This window comes from Pipistrellus hanaki (assembly GCF_964339955.1).
Source record: "Pipistrellus hanaki genome assembly, chromosome: 14".
NCBI classification, from domain to species: Eukaryota; Metazoa; Chordata; class Mammalia; order Chiroptera; family Vespertilionidae; genus Pipistrellus; species Pipistrellus hanaki.
In genome coordinates, this window is record NC_140516.1 from 16,842,859 (window position 1) to 16,865,253 (window position 22,395).

The following is a 22,395-nucleotide window of genomic DNA, read 5'->3' on the forward strand; positions in this document are numbered from 1 at the left end:
TTGCTCATTAGAATGTTTTTCGTCATGCAGATCCCAAAACTGCCTCCCCTTTGGGCCACATTCTGGATGTTGACTTGCCCAACGCCACACAGCCTCTCAGCGGTGAAAGCTGAGAGGGCCCTCCAGCCCTGTTCTTACCTGTCCACCCAGAGCTGATGCTCAGAGGAGCCCCAGAGCCAGTGAGGCCAAGGCAAGGAGGCCAGGGGTCAAGTTTTCTCGTGCCTCTAGCATCTCTCCGTCCAGCCCCCACCCCAATCATCTCACCACAGCCCAGCCCATGTCCCATAAACACAGGGAGAATAAACACACACAACACAATATTTTGGGGTCCAAAGCAAAACACCAAGGACAATGTTAATAAATACAGAACAATTCCAAGATCTGGATCTCAAAGGCGGAGTTCACAGCCCTTTCGCAGGCAGGCTGGGCCACAGGAATGATTCAGTGTGTGCCCCAGCACCAGGAGGGGCGGGCAGCAGGGGGAGGGCTCTCTGCCCCCGGCACTCACAGGCCGGCCCGCTGCTCCCATCCCTCTAGCCCGGCTCAGAACAGCCCTCACCCTGGGGAGGAAGAGCTAGCAAGCACCTCTACACCTGCTGAAGGGTCCGGGAGACCCTCTGCACCATTTGGGATGAGGGCCCCTGGGAGGGACCCTTGGGGATTCAGGTGGATTCCAGAGAGCCAGAGGGTCAAGGGAAGATACCCGCCCTTGGAGGTAAGGGGGTAGGAGCAGCTGAGGCACCACAGTGCTGTCTGTCAATGTCTCCTCCCCACCCCAGCATGGGGCAGAGGCTCATATCCTGCCCGGGGTGGCCCCTGTCATTTCCAGAGCCCGGCTAGGAGTGGACTCTGGTCCTCAGCTGTGAGGCCTGACCCCCCACCCCCATCAGCACCACAAACCTCTGGCTCAGCTGGAGCCAGGTGGGGGAAGAGGACCCCTAACTCCAGCAGGAGTGGTCTTTGGCAAAGGGCAATGATGGACGGGGCACAGCCTGAGAACGCACAGCTTCCTCCGTGTCCCACAGGCCCCCTTCCAGCCCGTCTCCCTTCACGCCCTGGAGTGATGAGTGATGACAGAGTTGCCATTTCTGGCCTAGCCACGGCTCTAGCACCAGTTGGGAAATTCCTAGAGTGTTCAGAGCCCCCTTGGGTGAGCTGGAGCGAGGCTGGGAGGCCCACCTGTAGACTGGAGGTCCCAGAAGCAGCAGAAAGTGCTGTCTGCCGAGGCAGAGGTGGCCACCAACACTGGTGGCAAGCTGGACCGCCTGCCCCTTGGCCTTGGCCAGAAGAGCTGCATGGAGCTCTTGCTACAAGAGGCTGGGCCTGCGATGAACTTGCCTCCCACCTGCTCCAGCCCTGCAGCCGGACCCCCCCCCGCAACCACCCTCACCCCCAGCTCCCTTCCTCTCTTACTGACTGCCCCGGAGCACCGCCCTCAACTTCCCTGGCCCTGCTTTGCCTCTCTGAGCAGAGGGGCCAGGCAGACGGTGGTCCCACAGGTTCTGGTGAAGACAGGCAGCTGGACGGATCTAGTGTGGGACCCGGTGGCTGTGAGGGCAGGGCGTTGGCTGGCCCTCAGTCCTGGCAGGAGAGACAGACAGGAGCCCCTGAGAGGTTCGACTCGGTCCCCTGGGCTGCTTGCTGAGGTATCTCAGGTTACAGTTTTCCCTGATTTGTTTTCTTCCTCGCACACCCGCTTCACAGGTGAAAAGTATCACAGCCCGAAACTAGAACAAGAAGGCAAATAATTTAAAAGGAAGTCTGTGCTTGCCCCTGGCCCGCGGTGTGTCCTCGGAGCTGGAGGTCTTGGGCCCACAGAGTGTAAACTTGACTGGCAGCGGAGGGATGGGCAGGGCGGGCTCATGTCACCGGGGAGGTGGCTGGAAGGCTGGTGCCCGGATGCTTCAGGTCTTCCCTGAGTTGCCCTTTATCCGCAGAGGCTGGCAGAGGCGGGCCAGTGGTCCAGCCCCAAGGCTGCCCCCGGGTGGCGCTAGGGGAAGTACTCTGCAATGCTCCGGGACTCAGTTTCTGGGGAGCAGAGCCGAGGCGCCAGGTCCCTGGGGGGCTTGTCCCCAGAGGTCCTGGGAGCTGTGTGGGTCGGCCATGCGAACGGTTGTCTGAGCCCATTGACGCCACAGTGGGCTCCACGGCATCTGGAGGGGCCTTGGCTCCCGGCGAGGGGCTCCCAGGAGTGGAGGAGGGTGGCGGTGAGGTCGGGCGGGGGTCCAGGCTGGCATCAGGGCCTGAGGCCTTCTTGGAGCAGGACTCACAGCACAGCCGGTGGAAGCCGGGGATGGAGCAGTAGCGCTCGTGCACCTCCATCTGACAGAGGATCGACCTGTCCCCCACGCAGGGCTCTGCTGCACACACAGAACAGGGACCGATGCCGGGAGGACATGTCAGCGCTGACACCAGGACACACCCCGGCCTCCCCCTCAGCCCCCCAGCTGCAGGCCCTTCTTCTGCTCTGGCTGGACTCACTATATAGCTTGTTCCCAGAGGGAGAAACGGGCCGCCTGACAGGAGACAGGACTGAGTAACAGCCCTTACTATGTGGCGGAGGGACTAGACCAGTGTTTCCCAAACTTCTCTCATGATGAGAATCACCTGGTGGAGTTGTTAAACTACAGATTCCTGAATCCCAACTAAGAGGTGCTAAACTAGAATGTTTGGGAGCATATAGGTAAAATTGTATACTTAACTTAGTGCTCTGTACAATTTTACCTATATGCTCCCCAAAATTCTAGTTTAGCACCTCTTAGTTGGGATTCAGGAATCTGTAGTTTAACAACTCCACCATGTGATTCTCATCATGAGAGAAGTTTGGGAAACACTGGACTAGACGCTGAGCAGTGGTTCTTAAAGCAGGTCCCAGCCATCACCGAAGCTTGTTGGAAATGCACATTCTCAGGTCTCACTCAGACCTCCCGAATCAGAAACTCTGGGGTGAGGCCCAGCTCAGTGTTGTTTTGTTTGTTTATAAATGTTTTTTTGTTTTGTTTTACTGATTTCAGAGAAAGGAAGGGAGAGAGAGAAACATCAATGATGAGAGAGAATCATTTGATTGGCTGCCTCCTGCATTCCCACACTGGGGGACAAGCCTACAACCCGGGCATGTGCCCTTGACTGGAATCGAACTCATGAGCCTTCAGTCCACGAGCTGATGCTCTAGCCCACATGTGTCAAACACAAGGCCCGCGGGCCAAATCCAGCCCGCCAGGCCTTGCAATGTGGCCAGCACCGCGCTGTCATCACTGCACTCCGCTGTCAGTTTATGACATTGTCAGTTTATGACTGTTCAGTAAACCATTCGGCCCGCCATTTAGGCTGGATTTTAGATTTTGGCCCCTTCTCTGATTGAGTTCGACACCCCTACTCTAGCCACTGAGCCAAACTGGCTAGGGCCCAGCCCTGTGTTTTAACAAGACCTTCAAGATGATGCAAATACATGGGAAACCCTGAGAGCCACGGCGCTACATCATGAGCTGTCAGATTTGACTGCCAACTGGAATCACCTGGGGAGCTTTGCCAGCAGCCACGGCCGAGCTCCTACACCCGGAGAGACCGGGTGGGGCGGGTGGGACCTGGGCCATGGGGGACTCCTATGAATAGCAGATCTTGGGAACCTTGCTCTGGGGGGAAGTGGGAACCCCTGCCTCCTCCCAATCAACCCAAAGGAGTCTGATCCACTCCAGCAGGACCAAGCGAATTATCAGGTAAGTCACACGTGTGACACGCTGATCAAACACAGGCCATTTGGAGCACTAAGCCCTCCACCAGTAAATGTGGAATCAAGCAGATGTAGGTTCCAATCAAGGCTCCGCCACTTAAAAGCTGTGAGGCCTTGGGCAAGTCAATTTCCCCACCACCACCCTCTGTTTCTTCACCTGCAAAATGGGGGTAACGCTGGCATTTACCATTGAATAATAACAATATAAATGGCATTTATAAAATCTCTGGCTTAGAGGAGGGCTCACTAGACTAGTTTTGTTTGCTTTGTTTCTGCACTAACAGAAGTCGAAGGAATGAGTCTTGTGGCCTCTAGATGGCACCAGAATTCTAGGACCGGAATCAGAGCCCCATCCTTTGCTCTTGGGGGGAAGACAGAAGGAAACCCTTGCACAGCCTGAGCCTCAGCACAAGAGCAGAGAAGCCATAAAGTCAGAGCCAGAAAATTCTCTGAGGACATCTAGTCAGACCGCTTTGTTTTACAGATGAGGTCACTGAGCTCAGAGAGGTCCAGGGATGTGCCCAAGGGCACAAGGACAACTGGTCCTCGAACAAGGAGTTAGGCTCTGTGATCTTTCTGCTACTCATCTTCTTAACTCAGATCTATAACTACTTACCCCTGGGAAAGAGAGAAGGAATTTAGAAGGGCACTAGTACATTGATCCTGATACATTGTAGGTGCCTAGTCAATTATTGATGGATGGAAGAATGGATGAGTAGATAGGTGGGTGCATTGGATGGGTAGATGAATGGATAGGTGGGTGGGTGGGTGGGTGGATGCATGTGTGGGAGAAAGAACTGATCATGGGGCAGAGAGAAACTACCATTTTTGTTGTTCTTAGCTGACAGCTGGACAGGAGTACATGCATTATCTCATTTAATTCTCTCAACAGCCATATGACCGCAGCTCAGATCTTCATCTGCTGATCCAAAAATCTTGAAACAATATATGGCTCATAATTCAGAACTTTTGAGGTTAGAAGAATAATATTCACTGTTTTGTATTGTATAACATTCCCAGGGGAGATTGGAACATCATCTTATAACCAAATATGGCAATGTTTTCATAGCAGAATAATGATCTCTTGTTAGTTCGGGTCAAATTTTGCTGCCAAATGAATCTGCACCAGATTTAGGGAAGCATTTGCAGCTTTCAGCATTTTAGAACTGCAGATAAGGGATCATGGACCAGGACAAGCATTGTCCCCGCCTCCCAGCTGAGGAATCTGAGGCTCCTGGAGGCCAAGGTCACACGCACAGACTGGGAGCTGGGTCTACTCCACCACATGGAGCAGTGGCCACTGGAAGGTTGGGGGAGGAGTGGGGCTCAGAAATACACTTACTTGATGTTATCTTGTTCATAGGATGCAGGGGCCCGGATTGTGGGGTCACGAGTGCCTGGACGTCAGCCTTCACGGTAGAGTTCTGGAGATTTCCTGTGAGCAGAGAGAAGCACCTCTGATACTGGGGATTTCTAGGGGGCCAGGATACAGGCTGGGCTGGGAATCGGGTCTAGAGGGGCTGGGCCTGCTTGTCCTCCCATCCTATGCGGCTCACCTCTGCAGGCAGGCAGGCTGCAGGCCTGGATGGTGTCCGGCTTGTCCCCCTCGCACTGTCCGAGGCTGTTGGCATTGGTTCGGCACACCACCTGCCGCTGCTGGATGCCCTCTCCGCAGGTGGCAGAGCACTGCCGTGAGACAGACACAGCCAGGCCACAGTGGTCGGGGAGGGGCAGGTGGAGAGACAGCGGGAGGGGGCAGTGAGCTCCAACCCAGCCAATGCCCAGGTCAGAAAGGGTACAAAGAAAGGTGCCAAGTCCCCACTTGATCAGTGGGACGAGCAAAGAACTGCTGCTAGAACTCACCAGGACAGCACGCCAGCTGTCAAATACTCCTGTCCTGGGTGGCAGACAGCCCCTGAGCTCAGAACCCTGGAACCCTTCCACCGTCTGAACAGTTAAACCCGCCTCAGGACCCCATTCTGGCAATACTGCCTGTGTCCACTCTGCCTGGTCTGTCTGTGTCTGGGTTCTTACATATTTTGTGTCTCATCCTGGCCAACTCCCCTGTTTGATCCACCAGCCCTTGGGACCTGGGGCAGGACCGTTTACTTGATGATATCTTGGTATATAACAGGATATGGCGACCTGGATCATAGCATCTGCTAAACAGACAGTTGGGTGACAAGGTCCCATAGACCCTTCTAGGTCTGACATTCATTGAATCTGTGGCTCAGATGACCAAAACTCAGCGTGCAGAGGCATGCTCAAAATGTCTTCTTCCCCGAGAGGAAAGGGCGTGGGTAAAAGGAGACAACCACCACATGCAAGGGCTGCCATGCACAGCATCCCCCTTACACATCTTCCTCTGACAAAGGAGGGGCGGGGGTGGGGCCTCAGGAAAAGCAAGACTGCCCAAGTGAAGCTGGAACGGGAAGGCTGGGTTTCTGCACCGAGCACAGCCTCGCCTATGGGATGGGGGAGAACTTGCAGAGGTCCCTTCTCAGACCGGGCATGGAACAACCCGAGCGAGACACCGTGTCACCGGCCACCCAGAAGAAGCCTCACACAAGGGGCTCAGCCTCCTGAGGTGAATGATTACAAACAGTTGCTCTCACGTGCTTGCCACGACTTAAAAGGGGCAACTATCTCCCTTCACCTGTCACTTCTCTGTTAGATTTAACTATGGGGTCTTTTGTGGGACCAGCAGTCTTCCTGTTTTATACTGAAACAGATAAATCTACGTTTTACGGAGAAGAACAGAAAAATCTTTCTGTTGTTGTGTGGGGATTCATGGTTATTTCAAAATACTCTTCATGATGCAATATTTCAAGCGTACAGAAAAGTCTGAAGACGTTGGTCATAAAAACCTGTTCAAATACCACCACCAGCTTTAAAACGCCAGCATTCCGGCTTATTTTCAAATATCGTGTTGTACTTTTTATAAACTTTAAGTGAATTGGAAGGGCTTTGCTTCTTCATACTTCCGTGCTTTTTATCACATTTATTTCTCTGAGGTTTATGTTGATGTGTACCGTTCAAGTTTGTTTGTGGTATTCGTTGAATGAACAGACCATGACTCTCCTTCCCAATCTCCAATAGATAAACATTTCGGATATTTCCTCATTTTTTTGCTGTTACAAAAACCCTCCCTGTGCTCATCTCTTCGATCAAATTAGTTTTTTAAGTTGTGGCCAAATATACATCACATAAAATTTACCATTTTGACTATTTATAAGTATAGAGTTCTGTGGCATGGCATTAGGTATAGTCATATTGTTGGACAACCCTCACCACGGTCCATCTCCAGGACTCTTCATCTTTCCACACTGACACTCTGTCCCAGTTAACCACCAACTCCCCAGTCCTCCCTCCCTCAGCTCTGGAAACCACCCATCTACATTCTGTCTTTATGAATTTGATTATTCTAAGTACCTCATCTAAGTGGGGTCATATGTCATTTTGTGGCTGATTTATTTCCTTTAGCATAATGTCTTCAAGGTTTGTATCAAGTGGATTTCTACGAGAGAACCCTAGACATCAGAAAGAGATCCTATGGGCACTGCCAGGGCCCAGCCAAGAACACCTGGACTGCTCCACAGCCTTCTTACTGTTTCCCTTTCCACTCCGCCTCCCAACAATGAACTTTCAGAGTGAGCCTTTAAACCTGAAATCCGAGCTCATGTAACATCCGCATAAAAACTCAGTAGTTTCCCACTGCTCTGAGGATACGGTATAGCTTCATACCTCTTCCTAAAGCCCCGGCCACCATCCCCACGTCCTCCTGCAGCCCTCCGTGAGGCCCTCTCTGGTGCATTAATCCATTCACGTCCCACACAGATCCAACGGCACCCAGTAAGTGCTTTTGTTATGAGTTTACTTGTCCCTTATGTCTCCATCATTAGACCATGAGCTTTACAAGCACAAGGTTCAGATCTGGCTGGCTAACGCCGGATCCCTGCGGTCCTAGCTCAGTGTGCCTGGCATGTAGCTGGAACTAAGCAAATATTTATTGGATGCAAGTATGTGCTTCAATTTGCTCATTTGTAATAAGGGGATAGTAGCCCATGTCTCCTAGAGCTGCATGAAGGTCAAAGCAAATAGTAAATGAATTTAAAGGCCCAGCCCAGAGCCATGGCCCAGGGCACAAGTAGCTGTTCCACTCAGTGCTGAGAAAAACCAAGTCATATAAGGGGGCAAAAAGCCAGCCAGAAACTCTGTTCTCGGGGAGTACCAGATCTTTCAATAGTTCCCACATCTAGTCCCACCTCCGCCCCGACTCCCCAGAGAAGGTGCCCCATTGGCCCAGCCCCTCCACCCTCTAAGGACAACTCACCTGGGACCAGGCTCCCGTCCGCCACTGGGCTGGGCAGGGCACTCGGAGGCAGGGCCGCCTGGCCTCCGGCCGGTCCCCAGGGCAGGCTTTGGCTGGCATGGCCTTGTGGGTACCGTTGGAGAGGGGCAGCAGGCACTGCACTGCCCGGGTCTGCACCCCCAGCTTCCCACAGCTCCGGCTGCAGGTGCTCCACTCCTCCATCACCCACCTGGAGGCAGACAGGGCAGAAGGTGGGGCCAAGGGGACATTTCCTCCCAAGGTCACTTCCGCCCACTGAACTGCTGCAGGCAGGAGCCAGAGAATGGGTTTGGGCTTCAGAATGAATGCTTGGGGGCCAAGACCACTGTCCACCTGGCTCTGTGGATGCCAGGCTGTGTGGCCTCAAGGAGGTCACTTAATCTCTCCTCTGATGCCTCATCTGAAAAATGGCTATAATGCATATTTAAATCCTGACACCCTGCATATCCTTGAGCAAGCTTTTAACCCGTCTGAGCCTCAGTTACCCCATCTTTCCATCAAGAGCACAGAATAGCTGCAGTCACAGCTTGTACAGTAGAACACCCTCCCGTGGGCGCTTCAGACAATTAAAGGGCTTGATCTGTATAAAGCACCTGGCAGGGTCTATGGCTTACAATAGGCATGTAATAAATGCAGGCACTATTACTATCACCGTTAGCGCGTGCAGAGCTTCGGTGCTGATCAGCTAAGCTGGTGGTAAACCAGGCTCTTTCGGTCAACCCCTTCCTTTAAAAAACCAAAAAAAAAGCCCCAAAACTTCACTGGACAATTTTACAGACAAGCTGGGGCGGATCACCTGTTAGCCTTGCATGGCCTTGTGGGAAGGTGGCCTGAATGCCAGTGTATAGTAGCACATAAAGGGAAGCGTAGAGGGCTGAGGGACTGGGGATCCCAGCCTGGCCCGAGCACAGGGAGGCTGTGGCAGGCTCTGGTGCTGGTCACCAGCTCCAGCCCTGGCCCTGGAGCTCCCCTAGCCCAAGGGAGCAGGAGCTGCTGTGACTCAGCAGGGCCAGTGGACACCTGCCCCCCACCATGGAGGACTCTTGGGAGGGCAGGCGATTGGGTTTGGCTCTCTGTGGCTTCCCATGGCCAGCTACCCTCAGCCCTGCCTGGGGGCCTGACCTTGAATCCTCCATAAGTCACAGCTCTTTCCTCTCCCCAAATCCACCTCCCAATAACCTCAAGAATATGATCCTGTGCTCAGAAGAGCCTGTATCCTCAGGCCATGAAACCCCAATCAGCGGCTAGACCATGGCTGGGGCTAGAAGGCTAGGCTGAGTCCACGGCCCAGATGACCGAGCTGAGGAGAGCTGGTGGACAGTGCCCTGCCTGGGGGTTGCAGTCTGGCAGCACTGAAATCTGCCACACCTGCATGGACCTCCCAGTCATTGAGGAAAGCTGTGGGCCTCAGTTTCCCCACCTGTAAGAGAATGCTGGAAGTGACAGAACAAAGTTAATCCAGGAACCCAGAGGAGACGGGATGGACAGGAGGACAGTGCTGGCCGTGGCAGAGCCTGGCATGGGCTGCTCTCTTCTCAGGGAGTCCTGCCTCGGGGCTGAGCCTCTGGGCTACAGGCTGGAGGAAGCAGGCTCCACAGCCCCTCCTCCAAGGCCAGAGCTCAGAGAAGGCCTGCAACACGCTGGGCTGGCAGGTGTGGGATCGGGGATTTCGTCCCTCCTGGCACTCACTCAGGCTGGGGGCACTGGTGCTGGTTGCAGCGCCTGCGGATGGGTTTGGGCCTCTTCTTGTGGTCGCACAGGTGCCGCTGGACCATGTGATGGTCTCGTCGGCGCCGACAGCCGTATTTGGTGAACTGGATACCTGTGGTGGGGAGGGTAGAGAGGGGGGTCAGGCTGTCAAGGAGCTGATTGGGTGAGGCCCCCACTGCCTTGTGTAAGGCCTCGAGGACAGTGAGCTCTGGAAAGCCTGGAGGGCCAATCCCACTTCTGCCTGTGCCTTTGCACTCCCTCCCGCCTGTGTCCCTCTCTAAGGAAGCCTTCCTGGACCAGCCTGTCGCTCTACGCCAGGTGTCCTGGGGGTGGGACATGGCTGCCTCTCTGCCCAGAGGCCCTGCCTGCATACTGCGCTAGCACCCCAGCCCCAGCCCGGAGACCCTACAAGATGGGCTTCCACACCCTGGAGATCTTCAAGGAGAAACTGAGTCATGAACTGGGGACACCGCAGTAGAGATGATGTTAGCCCACTGGCCACTCCTGCTCCTCCCCTTCGGAGAGGCCCAGGGCCGCACCCACAAGGCAGCTGGTGGAGTACCTCCTCCGCAGGGCTTGGTGCAGGGGGCCCAGCTCTTGAGCGCCCACTCGTAGGTGTCCGTCTCCTCCAGGAGAACGTTGTTGCTCCCGATGAGGGGCAGCAGGTCCTCGTGGATGACATACTTATAGGCCAGGCTGCCGCGGGGGCCGCCCTCCGCTGCGGGGAGCACCTGCAGGGAGATGTCATCCCTCAGAATCCGATCTCATGGGATGTAGCCATTTTCTCTAACAGTTCCAGGGTTTGAGTTCTTGTACTTGGGTCTTGAGTCTGCTTTGAGCTTAGTTTTATACACGATGTCAGGTAGTGGGCCAACTTCATTCACCTGTGGATATCCAGTTGACCCAGCACTGCTAGTTTAAGAGATTATTTTTGCCCTAGTTGGTTTGGCTCAGTGGATAGAGCGTCTTCCTGTGGACTGAAGGGTCCCAGGTTCGATTCCAGCCAAGGGCACATGCCTGGGTTGTGAGCTCGATCCCCAGTGGGGAGCATGCAGAAGGCAGCCGATCAATGATTCTCTCTCATCATCACTGTTTCTCTCTCTCTCTCCCTTCTCCCTTCCTCTCTAAAATCAATTAAAAAAAATTTTTTTTTTTTAAAGAGAGATTATGCCGAAATTGGTTTGGCTCAGGGGATAGAGCGTCAGCTTGAGGACTGAAGGGTCCAGGGTTCGATTCCGGTCAAGGGCATGTACCTTGGTTGCGGGCACATCCCCAGTAGGGGGCGTGCAAGAGGCAGCTGATCGATGATTCTCTCTCATGGATGTTTCTATCTCTCTCCCTTCCTCTCTGTAAAAAAAAAAAAAAAAAAATCAATAAAATATATTTTTTTAAAAAGAGAGATTATTCTTTCCCCATTGAATGGTCTTGGTACCTTGTTGACAATCAACCAGCCTTAGATGTATGGGTGATCGATAAATACAGGGTAAACATGAGTCAGCAGGCCCTGGACCCTGCCCTCCAGGACCTCCCGGACTCGTGAGGGCAGCACCAGGAACAAAGCCTGTCCACCCTCCCCTGCAGCCCAGCCTGAGCCACCGGCACTGCGGACAGGGCCCCTCCTGGTCTCCCAGGCTAACGATCCCTGCTCCCTAAGCTCTGGCCTGGGGTCTAGGAAGAGGGGCTGGGAGAGAGGCCCCTGCCAGAAAAGTGGCCCTGTTCCCTTCTCAGGAAGCCCGCAGTGCCAGATGGCACCCCAGGGTCAGTTGCCAACTCGCTCACTGGCAATGCCACAGTGCATGCTAACACTGGATGGTGCCAGGACAACACAAGGGACTAACCCAGGGCTCTACGCTGCGGAGAACAAACGCCCTGTGTGTGGCGTCTCTGGTCCGACAGTGAGACAACTGTTCCTCTCTCCCTCCTCACTGCCATCCTGCCAGCCTTTAAGCACAGATGCGGAGCGGGCCTGTGATGGAGGGCACCTTGGCCCAGCTCAGGCTCCCGAAGAGAGTGGGACCGGAGGGCTTCCGGCAGCAGGGACAGTGAGCGAGGAGAACTGGGCTGGGGCTCACCAGGACGGCGATGGCTTCGGGCAGGGGCCCGCTCGTCTTGAGGGTTTCCTTGGCGTCCTCCGCTGCGTACTCCCACTCCAGGCCCATTGCAGTGAAGGTCCTGCTGGCGGCTTCCTTGCCCTTGGGGTTGAGGATGAAGCTGCCTGTGACCTGGTTCTTCACCGCTGGCCAGGGAAAGAGGGACACACAGATGGCTGTTCCTCTCCACAGGCCCACAAGCCAGACCTCTCCAGGAGCTTCAGACCTTGCCTGGGTGCCCTGTCTACTGTTACTCCTTCCCACCTGAGCCTCTCCCCAACCACAGAATGGGATGTAACAAGAGCCTGCATGATGTCATGAGGCTTAAACGAGATGTGTGTGGGAAGTGCCAGATCAAGTCCCAGGATATGTAGACATTATGACAGCGTGAGTTCTCTTCCTTTTAAAGAGTCCAAGTCCCCAAATTCCAGGAGAGTCTAAAGAGTCTGGGCAGATCCTTCACCGCCAAGGCTGCCACCTGTCCTGGGCTTCCCCAAAGAGTTCATACCCTGTTTGGCACACATAGGCACATACAAGGACACATGTGCACGCACACGTGCACACACACACACACACACACACACACACATTCAGTCTATACATGCTGTGGCCCCACGCATGTATACTCATACAACCCGTGCCAAGGCCAAGTTCCAACGCCCGCCCCTGTCCTGGAGTCCGGCAGAGCCCCAACCCTTCAGGAACTCACCTGATGAACAGGCGAATGTGCATGCACAGAGCTGCCCCATGCGAGGGGCTTGCCCACCTCTACAGAGCTGCTGGACCACCCCTACCGACAGAGGATCAAGATGCTAGATTTCTGGAGGTGGGGTAGGAGCTGGCCAAGGAGGCCCAAGGAGCTGCCGATATTATGGAACCATTTGTAGGGGTGCAGAAGCCTGTGAGCTCCACCCCCTTTCTGGAGTCAAGGACCCTTCTCTCCTTTGCCCCGTCCCCTCCTGGGGCCCTGTTCCAGCAGGATTTCCCGGGCAGGTGGGCAGGGAATTGGCGGGGCCAAAGCCCTCCAAACCTGCCCTCCCCATGCAGAGAGAGGTGGCTGCCGAGGCCACGGGGCAGGAGACAGGAGACCCAGGCTCAGACGGGCTGACCCTGAAGGAGCATCAGAGCACACAGAGGGTCCACAGCCCACTTTGGGCCTCAGTTTCCCCTTGTGCCCAGAGCCTGTTTGGACTACACCTCTAGGCACCTTCCAGATCAATTACAGCTGTGCTCATGTGGATGTATTTTCCAGGGGAGACAAGTTCTCCAGGAGACTTTTTTAAATGTTTGTATTACTTTGACGATAACCTAAAATTATAACTGTCAGCACTTCTGTGACATACGAACCTTCCAGGAGGTGTTATGTTTTGTGGTTGTGTTTCTGACGAGTTGGGGCCAAGCAGTGTGACTCAGTGGGCACAATACGTAAGAGGGGCTCGGTGACAGTGTGACCTGTGTGCCCTCGGTAAGGGGTCTGAACACGGACAGGTGTGGGAGAACCATCCACTGCCCCAAAGGCAGGCAACAGCCTGCTGCCCCTCCCTGCCAGGACCCTGCTCTAAACCAAGCTTGTATTTTCTTAAATTCAGATCTAGCTCACATACCGTACAGCCCAGCCTTTGAAAGTGAGCGATTCAGTGCTTTTTAGTGTATTTACAAGGTTGTGCAATCTAATTCCAGAACGTTTTCATCATCCCCAGCGAAAGCTGAGACCCAGTAGCAGTCACTCCCCCTCCCTCTCCCCTCAGCCCCCGACAATCACCGACCTATTTTCTATCTCTATGGACTTGCCTCTTTTGGACATGTTCATTTTTCGGACTGCCAACTTCGTTTCAACAGAAACAGAGTAAAGCAAACAAACCAACAACAACAAAAGAAATCTCTCATGCCATGAATGTTTTTCATTTGAAATTTATTGATATATCTGGAGGCCCTACTTTTCATCCACCTTGGCTAGATGGTTGTAAAACTGCTATAAATATGAAGGGGAGGCACCCAGTTTAGTGACCATGTTTGTCATTGTAATGGGAATAATTTAGGCAGTGGGTACCAAAAATGGCTACAAATGCCTCCTCCTATTCCTGTCTACATGCCCCTTTGCACCGTGGCTCTGCCGTGTTTCCATCAAGAGGTGGTCTGTTTCTACACCGTCAGACTGGGCTTGGCCACCAGATCTGCTGGGCCAATGGGACATTGGAAAGCACGACGTGCCCTAATGAGTAGCTCAGTTGGTTACATTGTTGGCCCGATACCCCGATATACCAAGGTTGGGGATCTGATCCGTGGTCAGGGCACATACAAGAAGCAACCGATGAACACATATGAATGCATAAATAAGTGGAATAACATATCAATGTTTCTCTCTTTCTCTTCCTCTCTCTAAAACAAACAAACAAACAAACAAGAAAATATGATGCATAAAGCTTGCACACGGGGCCTGTCCACTCTCACAACTCCTGAGGCCCATGTGACGGACACCACGTATATAACCTTGGGCTAGCCTGCGGGGACATGGCCCCGTCAGCCCCATGACCCCAGCAGGCATCCAGTCCCAGCCAAGGCCCTACACACCCACAGCTGAGGGCATCTGCATGAGCAAGTCTGGGCAGTGAGGTGGAAGCAGCACCCAGGTGAGCCCAGCCCAAACTGCTGAACCACAGGAAAACAAAACAAAAAGAGGTTCTCTGCCATTATTCAAATCTGTGAAATCCTTCCTGCATTACAACCTTCTCCTCTCCCAGCTCCCCCAAACTGTGGGCAGCTCTGGGGGCCTGGCAGCCCTTCGCACCCCCCCGCCCAGCACTCACCAATGCGGTGGGGGGCCTTCTCCAGCTCCTCAATCTGGATGTGCCTGGCACCGGCTGGGATCTGTACCAGCTTGAGAGCTCCTGCCAGAGGAGGATCCAGAAAAGCTGTGAGCACCCTGAGCCGTGGTCCCACTGCCCAGCATCCCCCTTCGTGGCCCCCCATCCCCGGAGGTACCCAGGAACCTCAGTTTCCTGATCTGTAAAACAGGCACGGGCCCTTCCCCACAGGTGGTGCCAGGATCGCAGGAGCTGCTGTAGCTCAAGATGCTCCAGGCACTCGAAGGGGCTCTGTGCGTGGTAGTTTGCTACTATTTCCCACTCTCTTGACCCTCCTCTTCTCTCCGGATTTTCCCTCCTCCCCCACCCCTACCCCCGCTTTCTTTTCACACCTTAAGCCACAGCAGGGATTTAGATGAAGCAGGCCAAGAAGATCCAGCATGGCTGCCCTGGGCCCTCTTGGCCAACCCAACGCCTGGAAACAAACCTTTCTTGGAGCCATCAATCTCCTCCCAAAGGAGAGGCAAATAAAGCTGTCACAGTCCCCCAAGGGCAAGGATCTAGTTCACACTAACATGTAAAGGACTGATATCTGGCCTTTTCAACAGCAAGTTTGGCAAGACAGACTGAAGGTGGAGGGGAAAGTCAAGGAACTCAAAAGTACCGGGAGTTCAAAGCAGGAGGCCCCACGGGCGCTTTGAAAGTGAGAGAGGAGAGAGGGGAAGCACACTACCAGTTCAGCCTGGGCCACACGTCCAAACTGGTCGGACTCCTCCCCCGCACCAACAGCCCCAGAGCCAAGAGGTGGCTGAGCCCCGTCACCACACGCTGCCTAGCCAGAAAACGCTTCTGAGTCCCTGGCCCCAAACACAGGTAGCAGGTCGCCTGGAAAACAAGGTGACCAGCTATGGCATCTGGTCACCAGCCCTGGCCTCCAGGACTGTCTGGAGACTGGCTTTGAGGCCCTCTCTCCCCACGTAAACTGTGACCCAGCTCCAGGAGGAAGGGCCCACCGAGGGACACCCAGGCACCGAGTCGCCGCTGGCCATCCCTCCAGCCCCAGCCACTTACCTGCCTGCTTGGAGGCCTTGCCCAGCGTCCCCTTCACAGTCCGGCAGTGGGAGTTGTCGCCGCCACAGACCCCACACTTGTCGTCTGCCTTCATGGACCCCACTTCTTTGTCACAGCCGACGGGCTGAGGCCAGAGGTGGGGTCAGTGGGAGGAGGCTCCCAGGCCCCATTCACCACCCTGAGGTCAGCAGCCTGTGCCCCCCACTCCCTTACCCACAAGCTTGCATGTGACATGGGCAAGGTCTTAAACTTGGCCACCCCTCTCCTCTTGAATGGGGCTGGGCAATAGTCCCTTTCTAGCATCCAGGGTTATGTTTGAAGATAAGGGGTGTGGATGGGGACAGTGAGGCAATGCTTGTCTTTGTAGGGAGCAGAAGGGGCAGGGAGAGTGGGTGGTCTGGCGGGGGGAGGGGGTGGTCACCTACCACACACTCCCCGCGGGCACAGACACTGTAGGGGTCCCGGTAGCTGCAGCGCGTCCCATCGTGGACCACTTGGTTCATGAAGACCACATCCCCCGTGTCCTCTGACCGGCAGATCAGCTCGCACTTCTGGCTGTCTGTGGGGAGAGGAGTCCTGCTGCGCCCCCAGCTGGGCTCAGGCTGGAAGCTCCAGAGCCAGTTCTGGGCAATAGGGGGCGCCATGGGGCTGGGACTCAAGTTTCCTGCTCTGTCACTTACTTACTGGCCTTGTGATCTTGGGCAAATCATATCTGACCCCTTGGAGCCTCTGTTCCTGATTTATTTTCCTTGATCAGTAAAATGCTACATCGGATGGTTGAGAAAAAAGTCAAGTGACCAAATAACAATAACAAGCCAACACGCAGTGAATGCTCACTATGTGCCAGGAACTTCCCAAACCTTTACACACTCTAGATGTACAACTTCAAACGCTTTTCATGAATTAGCTCACTTAAGGCTTTCTATGCCCGAGGAAGTAGATTCTAACATCACAGAGGAGAAAACCAAGGACCAGAGAGGTTAGGAATGTGTACCAGGCCACACAGTAAGTGGAAGAGCCAGGATTCTGGCGCAGGCACTCTGGCTTGGGTCCTGCTCTGACCTCTACATGCATTTAACCAGCCACACATGTTGCTTGCAAACATTACAAGGAAGCATGAAAAGCAGGAATAGTGATCTGTGTTTGGGTTTGTAAGTGGAGCAGCAAGTGAGGGAGAGAAGGGGCTCTTTCTAGTTCTAACAATTAAAAGTTCCATTCTCCGTCTGGGCTATTGATGTAAAAAGGAGGTCCCAGAGAACATATAAACACTCCCTGCGTTTCTCAGAAAATGGGAGGTTGGGGCTTAGCTAGCTTCCTGGAATTTGTCTGAAAGTCCTGGGAAAACTCAAAGTCTAGCTGCCCCATCGGCCTCCTGCCTCTCCCAGCCCCTCCCCGCCCCATGCTCCGGTGGTTTGTTTGGATTCTGACTGGATCTGCAAGGCTTTCAAAGCAAGCCGCTCACTCAGCCACGTTTCTAAGGGACCATCGGGCATCTTGCCCAGCACTCAGGACTCAGAGCCGCAACATCCAATACCACTTTGGATTTCACCCACACGAGTCAGATTCCTGATGGGACCTGGCGAGGGGAGGGAGGAAGAAGCGGGCGGGGCGAAGGATGAGGGCTCCAATTGTCCCAAAGACCAGTATGACCTGACCACGTCCCCAGGCAGGATGGTCTCAGGCAGCCGCGGAAGCCAGCCTACAGTGGCAAGGAAGCGGTGAGCTCCCCAGGACAGGAGGCAGGCAAGCAGAGGGAAGACACATGTAACTCAGAGGGTATGTGTACTGGTGAGCAGTGGAAAGGCCCCTGAGGTCCCTTCCAACTTGGAGGCTGTCATTCTAAGTCGGCTGAACAGCTGAGGGTCCTACCGTTGATACCCTGGAGCCAGAGCTGCGAAGAGGCAGCCAGGGCCTGGAGAGGAAAAGCTGTCCTATCGGAACTGAGGCTGAGGGCTGCCTGGCGGAGTGCGCATCAGCCCGTGGAGAAACCACGGAGAGAATGGTGGGGAGGTGGCTCAGAGGACTGTCAGGTCCCTCCAGCCCGATGGCTCTAAGGCACGGCGAATCTCAGCCCTTCACTGGCCTCCCGCTGCCCCTACAACAGCCATCTCTGGAGTGCTCCCAGCAGACAGGCACGAGCCCGGTCTTGTCTCTCTGCATGGGCCCCCCAGCCCAGGTCTGTCCCACAGCAGCCTGGAGGGTTCTGTATGAGGATCCCACCGGTTCCCATCAGCCTGCTTTCCAATCATTTTCATTAACTGCTGGAATGGTCACACAATCAGTAAAACCTAAAACCACGGCATGGGATAATGATCGAGCTTCTTGGGATGTTGGTTTTGCAGAGCAAGGGGTGCCTGCACCTGTACTATGCCTACCTGTACAGGTACGGGCATGTGGGAAAGGCACCAACGCCGACAGCCAGCACAGCTGCCAGCTCACAGCACCTCTGGGTGAGGTAGCCTTGCTCAAGACATTCTCCTTGCTCTCCAGAACACAGTCATGATAATATACACTGAGTGGCCAGATTATTATGATCTCTGAACGCATAAAATCTGGCCACTTAGTGTGTGTGTGTGTGTGTGTGTGTGTGTGTGTATATATATATATATATATTAGAGGCCTGGTGCATGAATTCGTGCATGGGTGGGGTCCAGCCAGCCTGGCCAGGGGGAGGGGACATGGGTGGTTGGCCGGCCTGCCTGCTGGTCGAATTCCTAGTCGAGGGGGCAATTTGCATATTAGCCTTTTATTATATAGGATATACACTAAGTGGCCAGATTATTATGTGTTCAGAGATCACATTATGTGTTCATAACAGTCTGGCCACTCGTGTACAAACCAGGAATAACTATATGAGGCCGGTGGCCCCCCAGAGCTACACAACACGAAGGCCTGCACAGTCACCTGCGGCAAGCCTGACAATGGCAATGTCCCTTTTGGTGTCCCTGCTGTCCTCCAGCCTTCATTGTCGGGCCCAGGCCTGGGGGGGTGGGAGGGGAGCAGGGCCCACTCACCATCTTCAGGCTCGTGGGGGACCCAGCTGTGCTTGGCGTTCTGGTGGCGGTAGTAGGAGTTGCGCTTGGCACACTGCTGGGCCCGGAAGTCCTCGTAGGGCCCCGGGCACTCGTCGCTGTTGCAGACCTGGTACTGGAACATGGGCCCTGAGCACAGGCGGCCTCCGTAGGCTGGGCTAGGGCAGCACAGGGAGATCCCGTGACCTTGAGGGCTGGGAAGGCTGGGCAAGGCCGGCTTCCCACATGGCAGCTCAGCCTTTTATTTTATTTTTATTTTATTTATTTATTAATATATATATATATATATATATATATATATATATATATATATATTATTGATTTTTTTTTATAGAGAGGAAGGGAGAGGGATAGACAGCCAGAAACATCAATGAGGGAGAAATATCGATCAGCTGCCTCCTGCACACTCCCTACTGGGGATGTGCCTGCAACCAAGGTACATGCCCTTGACCGAGGTCGAACCTGGGACCTTTGAGTCTGCAGGCCAATGCTCTATCCACTAAGCCAAACCGGTTAGGGTGGCAGCTCAGCCTTTTAGACTGGCTTAAAGGGGGCTCTACTAACTGATCAACTACACAGGGCCCCCTACTATGGGGGCTGCTGAGCTCAGAGCCTGCTGTCACTGGCTCCCTCCATGAAGCATATGCCACCTGTTCCACTGTGTGGGGGTTGAGGGGTAGGAAAGAGATGGGGAAGATGGGAACGACTAACCCTACCAACTGGGCTGGAAGAGAAGTCAGCTTTATTCATCTTTGTATTATAGTCTTTAAATGTTACCCAGGCCTGACATACAGTATGAGCTCAGTACATGACTCTCCTATGCCTACAGCCCCACTGACTATGCAATCTTGGGCAAGTCCCATAGTTTTGCTATGCCTCCACTTCCCCTTTAAAGGAGGGACCACAGTACCTCTTAGTTTACCTGCCTCCCGAGGTGTCTGTGAGGAATAAATAAGGAAAGGGATTTTAAAGCAATCTGTACTCCCTGCTCCATTAAATGCCGAGGACCCAGTAAGATTATCGTGCATTTGAGCGCACCGGGTTACGGGGACTCCGCCCGGACTGCTGGGGGAATTCCGGGGGTCCATGCCGGAAAGTGCCAGCGCCCCACCTGGCACAGAGCAAGTGCGCCACAGACGGGATGGTTCTAACCGCAGCTGTCGTTTATTAGTGCTTCATCTGAGCTGGGGTGCGCTGGAGTACACATCGTATTTCATTTAAGCCTCATAAATAAAGTTATCATCACGGAGGAGCCAGTAGCTGGTGGCTCTGATCAAGGGGACCACTACCCACTGTGACGGGAAGGTGGTTTATCAGAGTGGCACCACTGGGCCTCGCTCTGACTCCAGCTTCCATACCGCCCCCCCCCCCCCCAGGTGGAAGGCACAAGGCCGCTCCTTTTGGCGCCTGGGTGGGAAAGGTCAGTGCCACCATCTGACCAGGAACAGGCTGCTCCAGGAGGTAGTGCGTGTCCCATCCCTGGAGGGAAACAGCCGAGTAGGTAGGACCTATTCTGAGGATGCTGGGGAGGAAAGACGGGGGATTTGTTACTGAGCCACCGCGACGCTAGGACCCTGCCAGCCTGCAGTCCTCACCCCATCACTCATTGCGTGAGGCATGGGACAGGCCCTACTACCCTGGTGAGGTTCAGACCCCTGGGTCCTAGAGCCAGCCCCCACCTCTCCTCAGGCTGCTGTGAGCCTGGGAGATGCAGTCCATGCCGAGCTGGCGCTCAGAAGTTCAAAACCACGGCAGGGGTCCCCACAGAAGGGATGATAAGGGGGAGATAGAAGGCGCCCTCAGAATGCTGGAAGTTGGGAGGGGTGAGAGGGAGGACTGTATATTAGAAGGAGGTAAGCTAAGACAAGTTAAAGTTTTGTTTCATGTGGTAGAAAACCAACTTGGGGAGTGTATTCTCCCGAGATGTGATGACTAAGCAATTTAGATCAGTGTTTTCTCCGAGGTTAGCCAGAGGCTCAGGGTCACAGGAGGGCTGAGAGTCTTGAGCCCCCCAGACTCCCAGGGAGAACTTCTGTACACGCGTTTGAAAACGGCTGGTTCAAGCCCATTCTCAGACGTCAGACCCCGTGGGCAATGTCAGCCCAGGGGGGCGGGCTCTTCCCCACCCACATGGTGGGTCCTCACCATTAGATACACAGCCCCTGCAGAGATCTTCTCTCTGTGCCCTTCTCTTGGGCCTAAGGAGAGGGGACCCTGATGCGCCCGCCCCCGAGAAGCATACTCACTAGGGATTGTCACAGCTCCGGCTGCGGGATCGCACCCCGCCCCCGCACGACCGCGAACAGGACCCGAAGTTGGTCCAGGAGCTCCAGCCGCCATCCTGGCCGTAGGTCTGCTCTGGCGACTTCCATATGCAGTGACCTTTGAAGCACCACTGGGACGGAGCAGAGGGCACGAGGTCACTCGGGGGCCATGCCATCTAGCCCTGCACGGAGGCTGCCCAACTAGGCACGTGGCACAGCTGGTGGGCAGCACGGGTGAACCCGGAGAAAGGGCCGTAAGGAGCACAAGCCTCAGGTTACACAGAATCCCACCAGCGCTATGAGCTGAGTGACCCTTTCTGAGTCGCTTCCTCAACTGTCCCACGCAGGGAAGAGTCAGCGCCCGCCAGCCCAGGGCCGCCGTGGGCGCTCGGGGAGATGGCGCCTGGCACACACAGCCCTCCAGAAATGGCAAACCACACTACTAATGACGACGATGACTATGCAATTATCTGCTCACCGACCCAGGATAAACCAAGGTCTGCTAAGGGAGAGAAGACACAGTCTTCCTACACTGGACGATCCAGAGTCCATCATGGCTCGCTACCTCGAAATCGCCATCCAGGGGCCATAAGCAGGTGTGCTTGTGGGAGGCAGGCCTGCCCCACGGGGAGACCCATCCATGCATGGAGTCCGAGAGGCCTGGGTTTGAATCCCAGCTCGGCCGAGACCAGCTGTGTGTGCTCTGGTGTAACTTCTCCTCGCCGAGCCCCCCTCTCCTCCTCTGTTCAGTGGGCTGTTCTAAGGACTGAAGGCAGTAACACCTACAGAGGCCTCAGCACAGGGCCAGGCACAGAGGAGGCTCGGCCACAAACCCCCTTGCCTTCTCCTCTAAGGCCACCGGGAAAAAATACGGCAGAGCTCTCCGGGCTCCTTCCACAGCTACCTCAGCGGTTCTCAGCCTTGGAGTCACCTGGGACCTTCAAAACCCCCATGTGCCTTGGCTGTGCCCCAGGCCAACGGAATCAGAATCCCTAGGGGAAGGGGTTTCCCAAAGAAGCCATAACAAGATGTGTTCTCCCCAAACCATAAAATGCACTCCCTTCAAGTGTACAATTTGATGAAGGTTCACAAAGTTGCAGCGTTGTGCAACCGTCACCACAATCCAACGTTAGAGCATTTCCATCGCCCCAGCGAGCGCTCGTCCCAGAGGCTGTCACTCCCTGCTCTGGGGGTGGGGACTTTTAAAGCTCCCCAGATGGTTCCAATTGCGGCCAAAATTGAGAACCACTGATGAACTGTTATGTGACATAGTGACAGGAGAGGGCCTGGAACGATGGTGACATGTGGAGGAGCCATACTGTCTCCGGAATCACAGCCTGCCG

The 22,395-nt window shown here is 54.6% G+C and overlaps 1 protein-coding gene across 6 annotated transcripts in view; it reads right to left on the reverse strand.

Annotated features, from left to right (window-relative positions):
• Positions 1-320: 320 nt before the first annotated feature.
• The window catches only part of ADAMTS14 (ADAM metallopeptidase with thrombospondin type 1 motif 14), a 79,365-nt gene continuing 57,290 nt past the window's right edge, over positions 321-22,395 (reverse strand). For 5 of the 6 annotated variants that reach the window (XM_084903685.1, XM_084903684.1, XM_084903681.1 and 2 more), the window contains 12 exons: positions 21,035-21,183; positions 18,771-18,946; positions 16,182-16,315; positions 15,757-15,880; positions 14,689-14,769; positions 11,864-12,027; positions 10,354-10,522; positions 9,771-9,903; positions 8,064-8,271; positions 5,287-5,416; positions 5,073-5,165; positions 321-2,360 (listed from right to left, as the gene is read on the reverse strand). In XM_084903685.1, coding sequence (XP_084759811.1) covers positions 1,861-2,360; positions 5,073-5,165; positions 5,287-5,416; positions 8,064-8,271; positions 9,771-9,903; positions 10,354-10,522; positions 11,864-12,027; positions 14,689-14,769; positions 15,757-15,880; positions 16,182-16,315; positions 18,771-18,946; positions 21,035-21,183 — 2,061 coding nt within the window. In that variant the 3' untranslated portion in view covers positions 321-1,860. The remainder of the gene's footprint in view (positions 2,361-5,072; positions 5,166-5,286; positions 5,417-8,063; positions 8,272-9,770; positions 9,904-10,353; positions 10,523-11,863; positions 12,028-14,688; positions 14,770-15,756; positions 15,881-16,181; positions 16,316-18,770; positions 18,947-21,034; positions 21,184-22,395) is intronic. The other variant, XM_084903682.1, reaches the window with a different exon arrangement.